Below are 12419 nucleotides of genomic sequence, written 5' to 3' on the forward strand. Positions count from 1 at the left end.
GGACTGGGAGGCAGGGATCGTTGGAAACTATTCCAGAAGCCCCCTGCCTCAGTCCTGGCCCATACCCATTCCTGATTGCAGCCTGTCCAAGAGCCTGAGCAGAGGACCCAGTAAGGGAGGTACCCAGAATCAGACACTTCAGTAATAAACATTATTTTTAAGCCCCTAAATTTTGGGGTTATATAGCAATAGGCAATTGGTGCAGGTATGTCCTCTCACTCTGAGGATTGTTCTAATTTTCTTAATAGAGAACAAAGTTTTAAATTTTTATGAAGTTCACTTTGTCAAGATTTGTCTTTGGTGATTCATGACTTTAGTGTCTTACCTAGGAAATCTTTGCCCAAATGAGTGTTACAGAGATTCGTGCTTTTTTTTCTAGACAAATAATTTGGAGTAAAACTCTGTTCTAGGTTAATTGTATGTAGTGTGAGATCTAAATCAAGATCAATTTTTTAAAAAATATGGATGTCTAATTGTTTCAACACCTCTTGTCATCATTAATATCTGTAATGATCTATACTGATGACTCCTCTTTCATTTCTAGTATGGTAATTTGTGTTTTTTTCTTGATGTGTCTAACTAGAGATTTATCAATTTTATTCATTTTTTGAAGAATTGGCTTTTGTCTTAGTTTTTCCCCTCTATTGACTTTTTAAATACTTGTTTTTTTCTTCTTACTTTGAAGCAAATAACTGCTTCTTTTTTTTTTAGCCTTATTAAATTAGAAAATCTCTTTCAGTAGAAGTAGCTATAAACTTTCTCTAAACACTGCTTTAACTATGTTTCACAAATGTATGTCACCTACAAGAACATTCAGGTCATACTGTTTTCTAATTTCACTAGTGATTTTTTTTCTTTGATTCATGTGTTTTTAAATGTGTTGCTTTGGTGGCAATTATTTATGGATTCCCCAGAAGTTTAATTACTTTGATTTTCATTTTGACTCCCAATTTTTAATTCTATTGTCAGAAAGTTTACAAATGTCAACTATGTCATGTGGTTGATATATTTATAGGTTTTCAGTCTGTTCCCTTACTGAGAGAAGAATATTAAAATCTTTAACTATGATGGTAGATTTGTCTATATCTTTTGAATTCTGTTAGTTTTTGCTTCATGTATTTTGAAGGTCTGTTACTCCATCTTTTTGCAGTATTTCATGTGAGGAACTAAACACTTTATTATTATAGAATAATATCCTTCTTTATAAACTCTTGTAATATTTTGTCTTGATGTCTGTTTTAGTCTCATACTAAGTCAACAGTCCTGCTTTCTTTTAAATCATGTTTCCATTGAATATTATTTTCCATTGTTTACCTGTAAGCTATATATACCTTTATTTTTAAACTGATTTGCTAGTAGGCAACCTATATGTGGAGCTTGTCTTTTAAGTGGAGTGTTTTAAACCATCTACATTTAATGTAATTATTAATATGGTTGGATATAAATTATGCTTATTTTCTTTTCTTACTACTTGTTTTCTGTTTGTCCCATATATTCTGTGGTCCTTTATAAGGTATTTTTTTCCCTAAATTCTTTTAGATTGAGTTATTTTGTTTTCTTTTATTTTAGTCTCCTATTTTTTCTTTTCTCTTGGCATATTACCTTTTCCTCTGTGGTTTACTGTTTTAGTGTTGCTGTAAGTTTTATGATATTCATCTTTAACTTATTTCAGTCTACTGTCATCATACCACTTTACATCTAAGTTAATCTTATAAGGGCCTTATATTTTCCTCTTTCATGCTGCTATCATACACTTACTTCTATCTATACTATGAAGGCCACATATATTTATTTTGCAGTCAGTGTCTTTTGATCAGACAATTATTAGGGGAAAAGTTCTTTTATTTACCCTCATAGTTATCATTTCTGGTACTCTTCTGTAGATACACATTTTCATCTGTTATTATTTTCCTTCTGCCTAGTAAACTTCCCAACATATTGTGACATATGTCTGCTGTCATTGAATCCTCTCAACTTTTAATTATCTGAAACTTTATTTTACCTTAATTTTGGAAGGCTGTTTTTACTATTGAATTGCAGGTTGATAGTTATTTTATTTTTTAATTTATTCATGAGAGACACAGAGAGAGAGAGGCAGAGACACAGGCAGAGGGAGAAGCAGGCTCCAAGCAGGGAGCTCCATGTGGGACTCCATCCCAGTCTCCAGGATCACACCCTGGGCTGAAGGCGGAGCTAAACCGCTGAGCCACCCAGGCTGCCCCATAGTTATTTTAAAACCATAATTTCTTGCGTTGTCTTGAGGAAGCTTGAATTGTTTCTGATAAGTCAGTTGTTATTCTCATCCTTTTTCTCCTTTACCTAATATGTAATTTTTTCCTGTTTGGTTTTAAGATTTATTATTACTGATTTTCAACAGTTTGGTTTTGTGTATATGTGTTTGCTTTGGTTTACTTTGCTTCTGAGCTTTTTGGCATATAGCTGTATAGTTTGTATCAAATTTGGGTAATATTTGGCCATTATTTCTTTAAATATTTATATGTGTCTCCCCTTTCTTTGGAACATCATGTAAAATGTATGTTTACATTTACATGATGTCACAGGTTACTGAGGATCTATTCATTTTTAAAAAGATTTTATTTGTTGGGGGGGCAGGAGCAGGATGAGGAGGGGCAGAGGGAAAGCAGACTTCCTGCTGAGCAGGGAGCCTGATGAGAGGCTCAAGGCTAAGTCCCAGGACTCTGGGATCATGACCTGAGCCAAAAGCAGACTTTAACTGATTGAGCCACCCACACACCCCTGTTCATTTTTTAAACCAATTTTTTTTCTCTCTGCTTCATTTTGGAAAATGTCTACTCCTATTTCAAATTCTTACTTGTTTGTAAACATTGGGGTTACTACGTACTCAGAAATAAGAGTGTTGCTTCTGGATAACCAAAAGTGTTTACTTGTTAACTCTCTTGTAGATAAAGAGAGATTCTGATTAGTGATAAAAATGTCTTTGCCTTCAAGCAAATAGTATAATAGGGAAACAACCTTTATAAGGTAGGAAGAACAGTATAGTTTTTTAAAAAACTAATAAAAAGTCACTTATTAATGCATAACTTTCATGAATTCACTTTCAGAAAAGGGTAGGACTACAATCCTTCATGTGGATTGTCTTACATTGCTTCATATTTGTTTACCCATAAAAAGTAAGGCTGAGAAAGAAGATTGCCCTTAAATAAGAGAAATGGGTTATGATAACCTTTTTCCAATTGGTGATACCTGTTAGAATTTGTTTTATAAACTGCTAAAAGAAATGTTCCCTTAAAATTTTAAACTCTAATAGTTACTCTGAACCCTGACAGACTTAAGATAACATTGATATCAGGCAAGTACAAGTCTTTAGTTACAGGGAGTTGATTATTTGAGTTTATCTTACTTAGGTTTGTTTGAAAAATCATACTGTAACCTCTTGTTTAAAATTTTTACTTTTCTATAAAGATGAAAATTATCATTAGGAGTTCTATTCAGTACTTAATATGATTATTTTTATATATTTTAGAATTTGTTTTCTAAGTGTTTTTAAATGAAAATACTAAATTACGGGACACCTGGGTGACTCAGTGGTTGAGTGTCTGCCTTTGTCTGAGGTTGTGATCCTGCAGTCCTAGGATCAAGTTCCACATCAGACTCCCCACGAGGAGTCTGCTTCTCCCTATGCCTGTGTCTCTGCTTCTCTCTCTGTGTGTCTCTCATGAATAAATAAATAAAAAAATTTAAAACAAATTATAAAAAATAAAAAGTGACAAGTTAGCAGAAGATTTTGGCGAATGAGAGATGGGGGAAGTAGCAGGCACAAAAGACAGAAGGGTAGGAAATACCGGTTGAATATCTTCTGAATTTTGTAACATATGTATTTTTAAACTTTTTGAATAATTAATACTTGGCACAAAATACTCTATTTCCAGGGATGAAAGTGAACCTGCCCAAATAGAAGATTTAAGTGTTGTTAAACCTGATGGCTGGCTTGATGATGAACCAAAATTTATTCCAGATCCAAATGCTGAAAAACCTGATGACTGGTAAATATTCTTCATCTTCAAATGTCAATTTCTTTCTTGCTTTGTGCTACTAGTTCATGTGACTTACAGGAGAGACTTGAAGCTACTATACTTGAGGTCACTATAAATGCATAGATACACATTTTCGTCTGTAAAGCTTTTATGTTGAATTTTTTCCCCTACTTTCCTAAGGAATGAAGACATGGATGGAGAATGGGAGGCACCTCGTATTTCTAATCCAGCATGTCGAATTGGGTGTGGTGAGTGGTCACCTCCCATGATAGATAATCCCAAATACAAAGGAGTATGGAGACCTCCAATGATAGATAATCCTAACTACCAGGTAATAACCACTTCTTCCAATTCCACAGTCAAGTTTAAAATGCTGTGATATTTCTATTCTGTATCTAGTTGTTATTAATGTCATGTTGGGAGACGCCTGGGTGGCACAGTCGGTTAAGCCTTTGGCTAAGTTGTGATTCCAGGGTCCTGGGATTGGCTCCAGCTTCCTGTTCAGTGGGTTGTCTGCTTTTCCCTATCACTCCGTCAATACCCCGCTTGTCCTCTCTCTTAAATAAATAAATAAATAAATAAATAAATAAATAAATAAATAAATAAAATATTTTTAAAAATAATGTTAACTTTTAGAAATTTGATTTGTAATAGTATGCATTAACTATTTAAGAAGTCAAAGAAAATAGACTCCAACTAATTTATATTTAAAAAGTAAAGTATTCTTGGGGCACCTGGCTGGCTCAGTCCATAGAGTATGTGACTTTTGATTTCTGCCTCATGAGTGCAGGCCCCATGGTGGGCATAGAATTTACTTTTAAAAAATTTTTAAGTATTCTTTATGTGATTTTCTGGGGGAATAATATTAAGAACTAAAGATCAGTGACTTCATACTATATTTTTCCCTGGTAACTGATGATCACTCTTATTCTATTTTAGAATTAGACATAAGAAATGAGTTCTGATCAGAAGACCTCATGTTGTACATTTTAGTAATTAATGCCTGTATTTAATTAATATGCTCCTTACTTTCTGGTGCTGTTAAACTATAGATTTTTTAAAATATGAATTAGATATCTTTTGATTGTACCTAGATTTTTGGGTAGAAATATCCATGTTGTCCATTTAACCCTGTAGTTTTATTTAATTACTCATTGATATTTTCTAATATTTATTATATGGATGCAGTGACATATTCCAATTTGTTTACTGTTTTTTTTTTCATAGCATTTATCACATAATATTTATTTTGGTAACTTCTTTGTTGAATCTCTGCCTCCCTCATTGCTTTAGATTTAATAATAGAGGGTCCATGTCTTTCTTGACTGTGCCATTCTGTCCCTAGCATCTGGCACTGTGCCTGGCACAGAATAGATACATATGATGGCGGAGTGAATGAGTAATCATATTGTTGAATTTTTTTGATTTGGTTAAGTTTAATCATTTAAAATCTAGTGGAACTTTTATGTTGAGGTTTTTTTTTTTTTCTGAGGCTCAACCATGTCTGATCATTGATGCCCATGGTGAGTATATGATAAGAGGAGTGGCTTCACATCTGCCTCCGGCTCAGGTCAGGATCCTGGAGGTCTGCGATAGAGTCTCACATCCACCTGCTTTCCTGCTCAATGAGAAGTCTGCTTCTCCCTCTCCCTCTGCCCCTACCCCTGCTTGTGCTCTCTCTCAAACAAATAATTTTTTTAAAGGTACTTTATAAAAAAATTAAAATAAGTGTCTTCATATTTACCATACCGTGATCTCTCTGATTTGGGCAATTTTAATGACTTCTTGCCTTGGATAACTTCACTAAACGTAAAAAAAACTTATCTAAAAATAGTATCAGTTACTAGTGAAATTTAATTACCCAAGTTTCTGTGTGTTGTGTGTTGGATTTTCACTTTGCCTTTTTTTGCAGTTTCAGGTCAGTTTTATTCATAGGGAACATTGTGTACAGAATGAGAAGAAACAAATATTTATTTCCAATAAGTTGCTAATGAATTCTTGTCAGCTAATGTTTTCTTTTTTCTCCAATTAGTACTGCTGATTTCATTCAACAGTATTTTTTTCTTTTTAGGAGAGAGAGTGTGCATGCTGGGGTGGGGGAGGGGGGAGAGAGGCAGGGGAGGGGCAGAGAGAGAGGGAGAGAGAGAACCCCAAACAGGCTCCACATCCAGCTTGGATCCTGACATGGGGCTGATCTCACAACCCTGCAACCGTTAGCTGAGCTGAAATCAAGAGTTGGACACTTCACTGACTGGGCCACCCAGGTGTCCCATCAACAGCAATGGCTTCTTGAATAGCATTTATAATGAGATTATTTTATTTGAAAATGTCTTTAAATTATGTTTTCTTCTAGGGAATCTGGAGTCCTCGAAAAATCCCGAATCCAGATTATTTTGAAGATGATCATCCATTTCTTCTGACTTCTTTCCGTGCTCTTGGTTTAGAGCTTTGGTCTATGACCTCTAATATTTACTTTGATAATTTTATTATCTGCTCGGAAAAGGAAACAGCAGATCGCTGGGCTGCAGATGGGTGGGGAGTGAAGATACTGGTAGCAAATGCTAACGAGGTACAGTATTTATCATAGAGTAGTCACAGGACTTGGTCCTGATTATAGGTTATACAAATGACCCTTTAAAGGTAAATGAATATGTAGTCATTACTACATGTACTTAAATAAATTTGTCGGTAAAATATTTAGCCTTATTATGATGCAAGTTCATCATGAACTATATACATATGTGTATGTCTTCATTAAATTATGATAGCATAATGGGATTTAATTGCCTACTTGCTGTTTATAAGGATACTACTTAATATCCTGATCACCTTGTCAATTCAAGGCCGAAGTGTAATAGTAATCTAAATAGTATTCTTTATGAATTTTAACTACTTTTCACTTAGAGGAGTACAGAGAATTTTAAAATTTATTATTATTATGTTCAGTGCTTTTTTACTCAAATCTTAACACTATTTACAAATATTTCAACACAATGCACCTTGGAGAATATATCTTTAAAACCAATTACCATAAGAAAAAATACCTTACATTTGGTATCTTTGGACAAACGCCATCAATAGAGTAGGTAAAGAGGTTTTCATATGGAAACTTTTTAAATTAAAACATTTAATCATTTTAGATTTTAAGAGAAAAAGTTTCCTCACTGAAGGTTGCGTGTGAAATTTGTTAATGAAAAGGAAAACACCATAATTCCCAGGTTGATCTTATTAATAAGTTCTTTAAAAGTACAGAATGAATTATCAGAGCATTGTATACATCTAAATGAAGGAGTAGTTCTATCCTTAAGCTTACTAAAAAATAAAATTATAATTCTTGCTGGTAGGTTAGTGATTTCTACCTATGTAGTAACTTATCTTCTACTACAAAATCTCAAACAGTGATACATACTAATAGAGTTTAAACTGTACAGTATGTTGGGACGCCTGGGTGGCTCCGCAGTTGGGCTGAGGGCGTGATCCTGAAGTACCAGATGGAGTCCTGGGATTGAGTCCGCATTGCGCTCCCCATGGGGAGCTGCTTCTCCCTCTACCCGTGTCTCTGCCTCTCTCTCTGTTTCTCATGAATAAATAAATAAAATCTTTAAAAAAGAAATAAACTGTACAGAGTATAAGATGGGAAAATATTTTTAGCCTACAAGTTCATCACTCCTTAATAAACACCTGTGTAAACTAAGTTGGCTTTTTTACAGGCTGTATTTCCTAGTGAATGTTTATAAAATCTGAATTTTATTTTTATGCTTATTTCTTCTATAGCCTGGTATATTTAAACAGTTAATGGCAGCTGCTGAAGAGCGCCCATGGCTTTGGCTCATTTATTTTGTGACAGCAGGGCTTCCAATAGCATTAATTGCTTCATTTTGTTGGCCAAGAAAAGTCAAGGTAAAGAAATGGAATTTTCTTCAATATAAAATAAATGTCATAGTGTTTAGGAGTTCTGTTGAGCAAGTGATCCTTTAAAGCAATAAGCTAAATGTCCTCTAGGTTTTTACTGCTGAGTCACTGTATTTGATACCAGTTGTTGAAAAAAAAAAAAAAAAAACCAAACCCTTTTAAAAAATAAAGCTTTGCTTTTACTAAAAATAGCTTATGTTAAACTACCACAGAAAAAATATGAAGATTCAGAGTATAAAAAGACTGACATATGCAAGCCACAAACAAAGGGAGCACTAGAGCAAGAAGTGAAGGAAAAGAAAGCTGCCCTGGAGAAACCAGTAGACTTGGAAGAAGAAAAAAAGCAAAGTGATGGTGAAACTGTTGAAAAAGGTAGGATAATGATAGTTATAATGGGGACAAAGGTAGGATAGTGTAATAGTGAGTTATAATGGGGACCCTTGTTCATGAAAAGAGCAGAGTATTTGGTAAACAGTAGCCATTACACTTGCTTATTGTCAAATATATACCATCTGAATCCCCATGAATCCGTGACTTCGGCAAGGAGGCGTGAGTAATGCCCCCCGCCTGGGTGTTGTACCCTGAGCAGCCATCCTGCTTACAGTTCTTGTTTTCTAGGAAGAGTTTTAAGAGCAAGTATGAGTCCCATGTGTTGTAGCTGTTTGCCCGGACTTTTCTTGCCGCCAAGAATGTAGGTGAGATGGGAAGTACAGACAGCACAGCCTCTAGGAGAAGAATAGGTTTAAGGCAGGTTAATTGTGGCCATAAAATCAACACCAAGTCCTTTAGTGACTGTTTATTCATCAGTTTATCTTATCAAATGAATAATTTAATGGCTCAAAAGAACTGCTAATCATATGTCTCCTTCCCACCTTATACTAAACTCCTAAACATGTTAGAACTGAAGAAGTGAGGTTTTTGGTGGGTCTTGCACTCATCTAGGTAGAAGTAAAACTGTTGATGTTTGCCAGGTGTCCCAAGCCAAGCTCCAGATTGAGTCCTTACAACTGAAATTATGTTTTAAGCACTGTTTTTAACTTCATAGTTGATGAAACAGTTGACTTAAAAATCATACTCTGAAAAAAAATCTGGACATATGTTTGTGTCCATATATATGCACATACATACATACATGCTTTTTGCATTACATGTAGACTGAATACTTAATAATTTCTTAAACTTGTCTCTTCCCTCAAACATAATGATTCATTTACAAAATGTTATAAAATAATACTTGCAATTAATTTTTTAGAAATTTCTAGTGATAGAAATTGCTTTTAAATATTGGAATTTAAATAAATCTTCCTTATCCTATATATACTTCTCAGTAGCAAAATTTTAATGCAAGTCTTTGCCTGTAACAAAAATCTGTATTCTAGAAGAGGAAGCTGAACCTGAGGAAAAGAGTGAAGAAGAAATTGAAATCATAGAAGGACAAGAAGAAGGTAATAAATCAAATAAGTCTGGATCAGAGGATGAGGTAAGCAGCTCTTTAACAGAAAATACGCTAGATTTTATGTACAATTATCCATGAAAATTTATTTTTTTTTTCATGAAAAATTATTTTAATCAAAACAGTTTGGTTATAGAGAATTTTTTTCAAGGCCATACAGTGCAAGTATTGGCCATATTTCTCCCAAGTTTTCGTAGGATCCTCCATATTGTTTTTAAAATGCATCCATAAAGAAGGCGAGGGCAGCCCGGGTGGCTCAATGGTTTAGCGCTGCCTTCAGCCCAGGGCCTGATCCTGGAGACCCGGGATCGAGTCCGGCGTCAGGCTCCCTGCATGGAGCCTGCTTCTCCCTCTGCCTGTGTCTCTAGCCTCTCTTTCTCTGTGTCTCATAAATAAATGAAATCTTTAAAAAAAAGAAAAAAGGCAAGAAAATACTGTAATTTTTATCATCTTAATACCTAATGGGAAACAGCATAAAGTAAGCCAGGGGTTTACAAAATACAGAGAGCTGCATCTGTAAAAAATTATGACTGTATCATAAAAATACTCTCTTGAAAATTATAATAAACAGACCACTTGAATATTTAAAAGGTAATTCTGTTTATTATAAGATGATTTTCTCTATACCTATTATAAAAACATTCTCATGGTCTGAATAATTCATTGTCACATTTTGTAATATTTCATTCATTGGGTAGTTGATTACTATCTGCCTGATCTGGTGTTTTTTTTTTTTTTTTCTCAAATCTTTAATAAACTAGTTTTCCCATTAACTTAATATGTCTACGCCTTCCTGCATCCTGATATATGATAGAACTTTCCACAGTGCCCGTTTTTTAGTCTGTTATTACAGAATCAGAAACCATCCAGGATGTGTTTCAGACCCAGAGCTTTCTCCTTTTGCACAGGAGAAACCTATCAAAGGCCCGTTCTATCTGCTAACCGTCAGGGGCTACATCACCCCACCGCGGTCACCATCCTCGTCACCCTTCTTACTCAGTGCTAGGTTAGGGTAAGAGCACAGTTTTGCCTGTGCTCCTGTACGTGATGACATAATTTTTTTGTTTTATCTGTTTGAAGAAATCTCTCAAATTTTTATTGTTGTTGTTTGTTTTCTAAAGCTTATTCAGTATATGTACTTGGTTACTGGTCTTAATTGCTTTGTGAGTTTTTAAAGGGGTTTTGGGGGAACATTAGTCTGAATGTCCATAGTAGAGGAAGCTGAGTGAAGATGATTTCCAGGACAGAGTTGTTTTTTTTTTTTTTTTTTTTTTTTTTTTTTATGACAGTCACAGAGAGAGAGAGAGAGAGGCAGAGACATAGGCAGAGGGAGAAGCAGGCTCCATGCACCGGGAGCCTGACGTGGGATTTGATCCCGGGTCTCCAGGATCGCGCCCTGGGCCAAAGGCAGGCGCCAAACCGCTGCGCCACCCAGGGATCCCTGGGACAGAGTTTTTAAACAGTCATTGTTTCACCTGTCACTCTTAATAATAATACTTGCAGTTTTGATACTGATTGATATTGATTGCAATTTTGAAAACTTGCAGTATTCATTTGAATATGTAGCTATATTTTGCTTCACAAAATATTTTGTGTACCTTTAAAAACATCTTAATTCTTTGTCTTTTAATCTTCTTATATGTTAGGGAGTTAAATAAGCCAACTTTTGTATAGTATGACCTTGAAAAATAATAAAAACTATCTGTAAAATACCATACAATACCTTCATTATTTCATTTTGTTACACAAGTTTAACTTATGTACGAGTGCTTATTGGATAAGGAAAGAAAAAACCCAAACTAAAAACGTGATGTTTCCTTTCCCCTCTCCTAATTTTTTCAAAGTACCATGTGCCAGAAGTTCTGAAAAAGTCTCTGCAAATCTAGCTCAGCAGTTCATTACTTATAGAACTATCACGATGAAGTTAGTGTTTAAGATCCCACAGTGAAAAGATCATCTAGCCCTGAATTAACCAGATTAAATTCTAAATGATAAAATCATGAATTCAGTTGTTAGTAGTATTCCCTGTCAGGGACATATTTGATAAGCAGAGTTATTCTGAAAATGTAATCATGCCAAAAGGTGAGCAAAATAAAACACACTAATTTATGTATAACACTTTTGATCAGCTTCATGCATTAAAGACCACATGTATGGTAGCATTTGTTAGAACTTGTATTTTAGAGGATAAGAAATCTGTTATTTACTATTTATCCATTGTATGAAAACAAGTATTTGCACAATTCTTTCTTCTAGATGAAGGAAGCGGATGAGAGCACAGGATCTGGAGATGGGCCAGTGAAGTCAGTGCGCAAAAGAAGAGTACGAAAGGAATAAACTATATTCAAGTATTTTTAATTCCTGAGCGAGATATTTGGCATTCTAAAATCAGTGTGCCAGAGCTGAACTTGAGTCAGTCTGCACATGTTTCTAATATCTAGCAATGTTATTCTTTCAGACACTTATTTTAGTCTTTCTTTTCAGGAAAAAAAAAACTTTCAAGTTACCTGGTCTTTGGATTTAGAGTAAAAAAGAGGGGCATGTTACGTATCAGATTTAAGAGACTAATACCATTAGAAGTTACCAAGTTTTAATAGTTGGAGAAAGTTTTGGTTTGTACAGAGAAAAATAATATGCAGCAGCTTTGCTGCTGTTGGAAAATCAGTTATTGGAATTTCCCCTTAAACAGCTATACAACAATATTACTGGTAGTTCTATAATAAAAATGAGAGTGTGTTCTGTTGTACAGAGCTAACTGCAATAAAGTTTCTGTATGGTTGTTTGATTCTATCAACAATTGAAAGAGTTGTATGTGTCCCCATTTGCTTAGTTGTGTCAAATTATAGTTATGACCTATTGTTCACTTAAATTATAGATTTCTTTAAAGAGGTGCTTTGTTGACAAGTCAGCAAAACAGAAATGTCTACGTGTCATTCATAGAATCACTGGTTAATAGTGCAGCATATTTTACATTTTAATTCAAAGATAATAGGTTCATCACAATATAATGGTGTACAGATACTTTTTAAGCTTTTATA

At 34.5% G+C, this 12419-nt stretch overlaps 1 protein-coding gene across 1 annotated transcript in view; it reads left to right on the forward strand.

Moving 5' to 3' along the window:
* The window catches only part of CLGN (calmegin), a 31260-nt gene extending 19076 nt beyond the window's left edge, over positions 1-12184 (forward strand). The window contains exons 8-14 of the mRNA NM_001313774.1: positions 3912-4025; positions 4197-4347; positions 6370-6585; positions 7791-7916; positions 8141-8300; positions 9308-9408; positions 11638-12184. Of these exons, the coding sequence (NP_001300703.1) occupies positions 3912-4025; positions 4197-4347; positions 6370-6585; positions 7791-7916; positions 8141-8300; positions 9308-9408; positions 11638-11718 (949 nt within the window). The 3' untranslated portion in view covers positions 11719-12184. The remainder of the gene's footprint in view (positions 1-3911; positions 4026-4196; positions 4348-6369; positions 6586-7790; positions 7917-8140; positions 8301-9307; positions 9409-11637) is intronic.
* Positions 12185-12419: the final 235 nt, after the last annotated feature.

The sequence above is a fragment of the Canis lupus genome, chromosome 19 (genome assembly GCF_011100685.1).
Source record: "Canis lupus familiaris isolate Mischka breed German Shepherd chromosome 19, alternate assembly UU_Cfam_GSD_1.0, whole genome shotgun sequence".
Classification (NCBI taxonomy): Eukaryota; Metazoa; Chordata; class Mammalia; order Carnivora; family Canidae; genus Canis; species Canis lupus.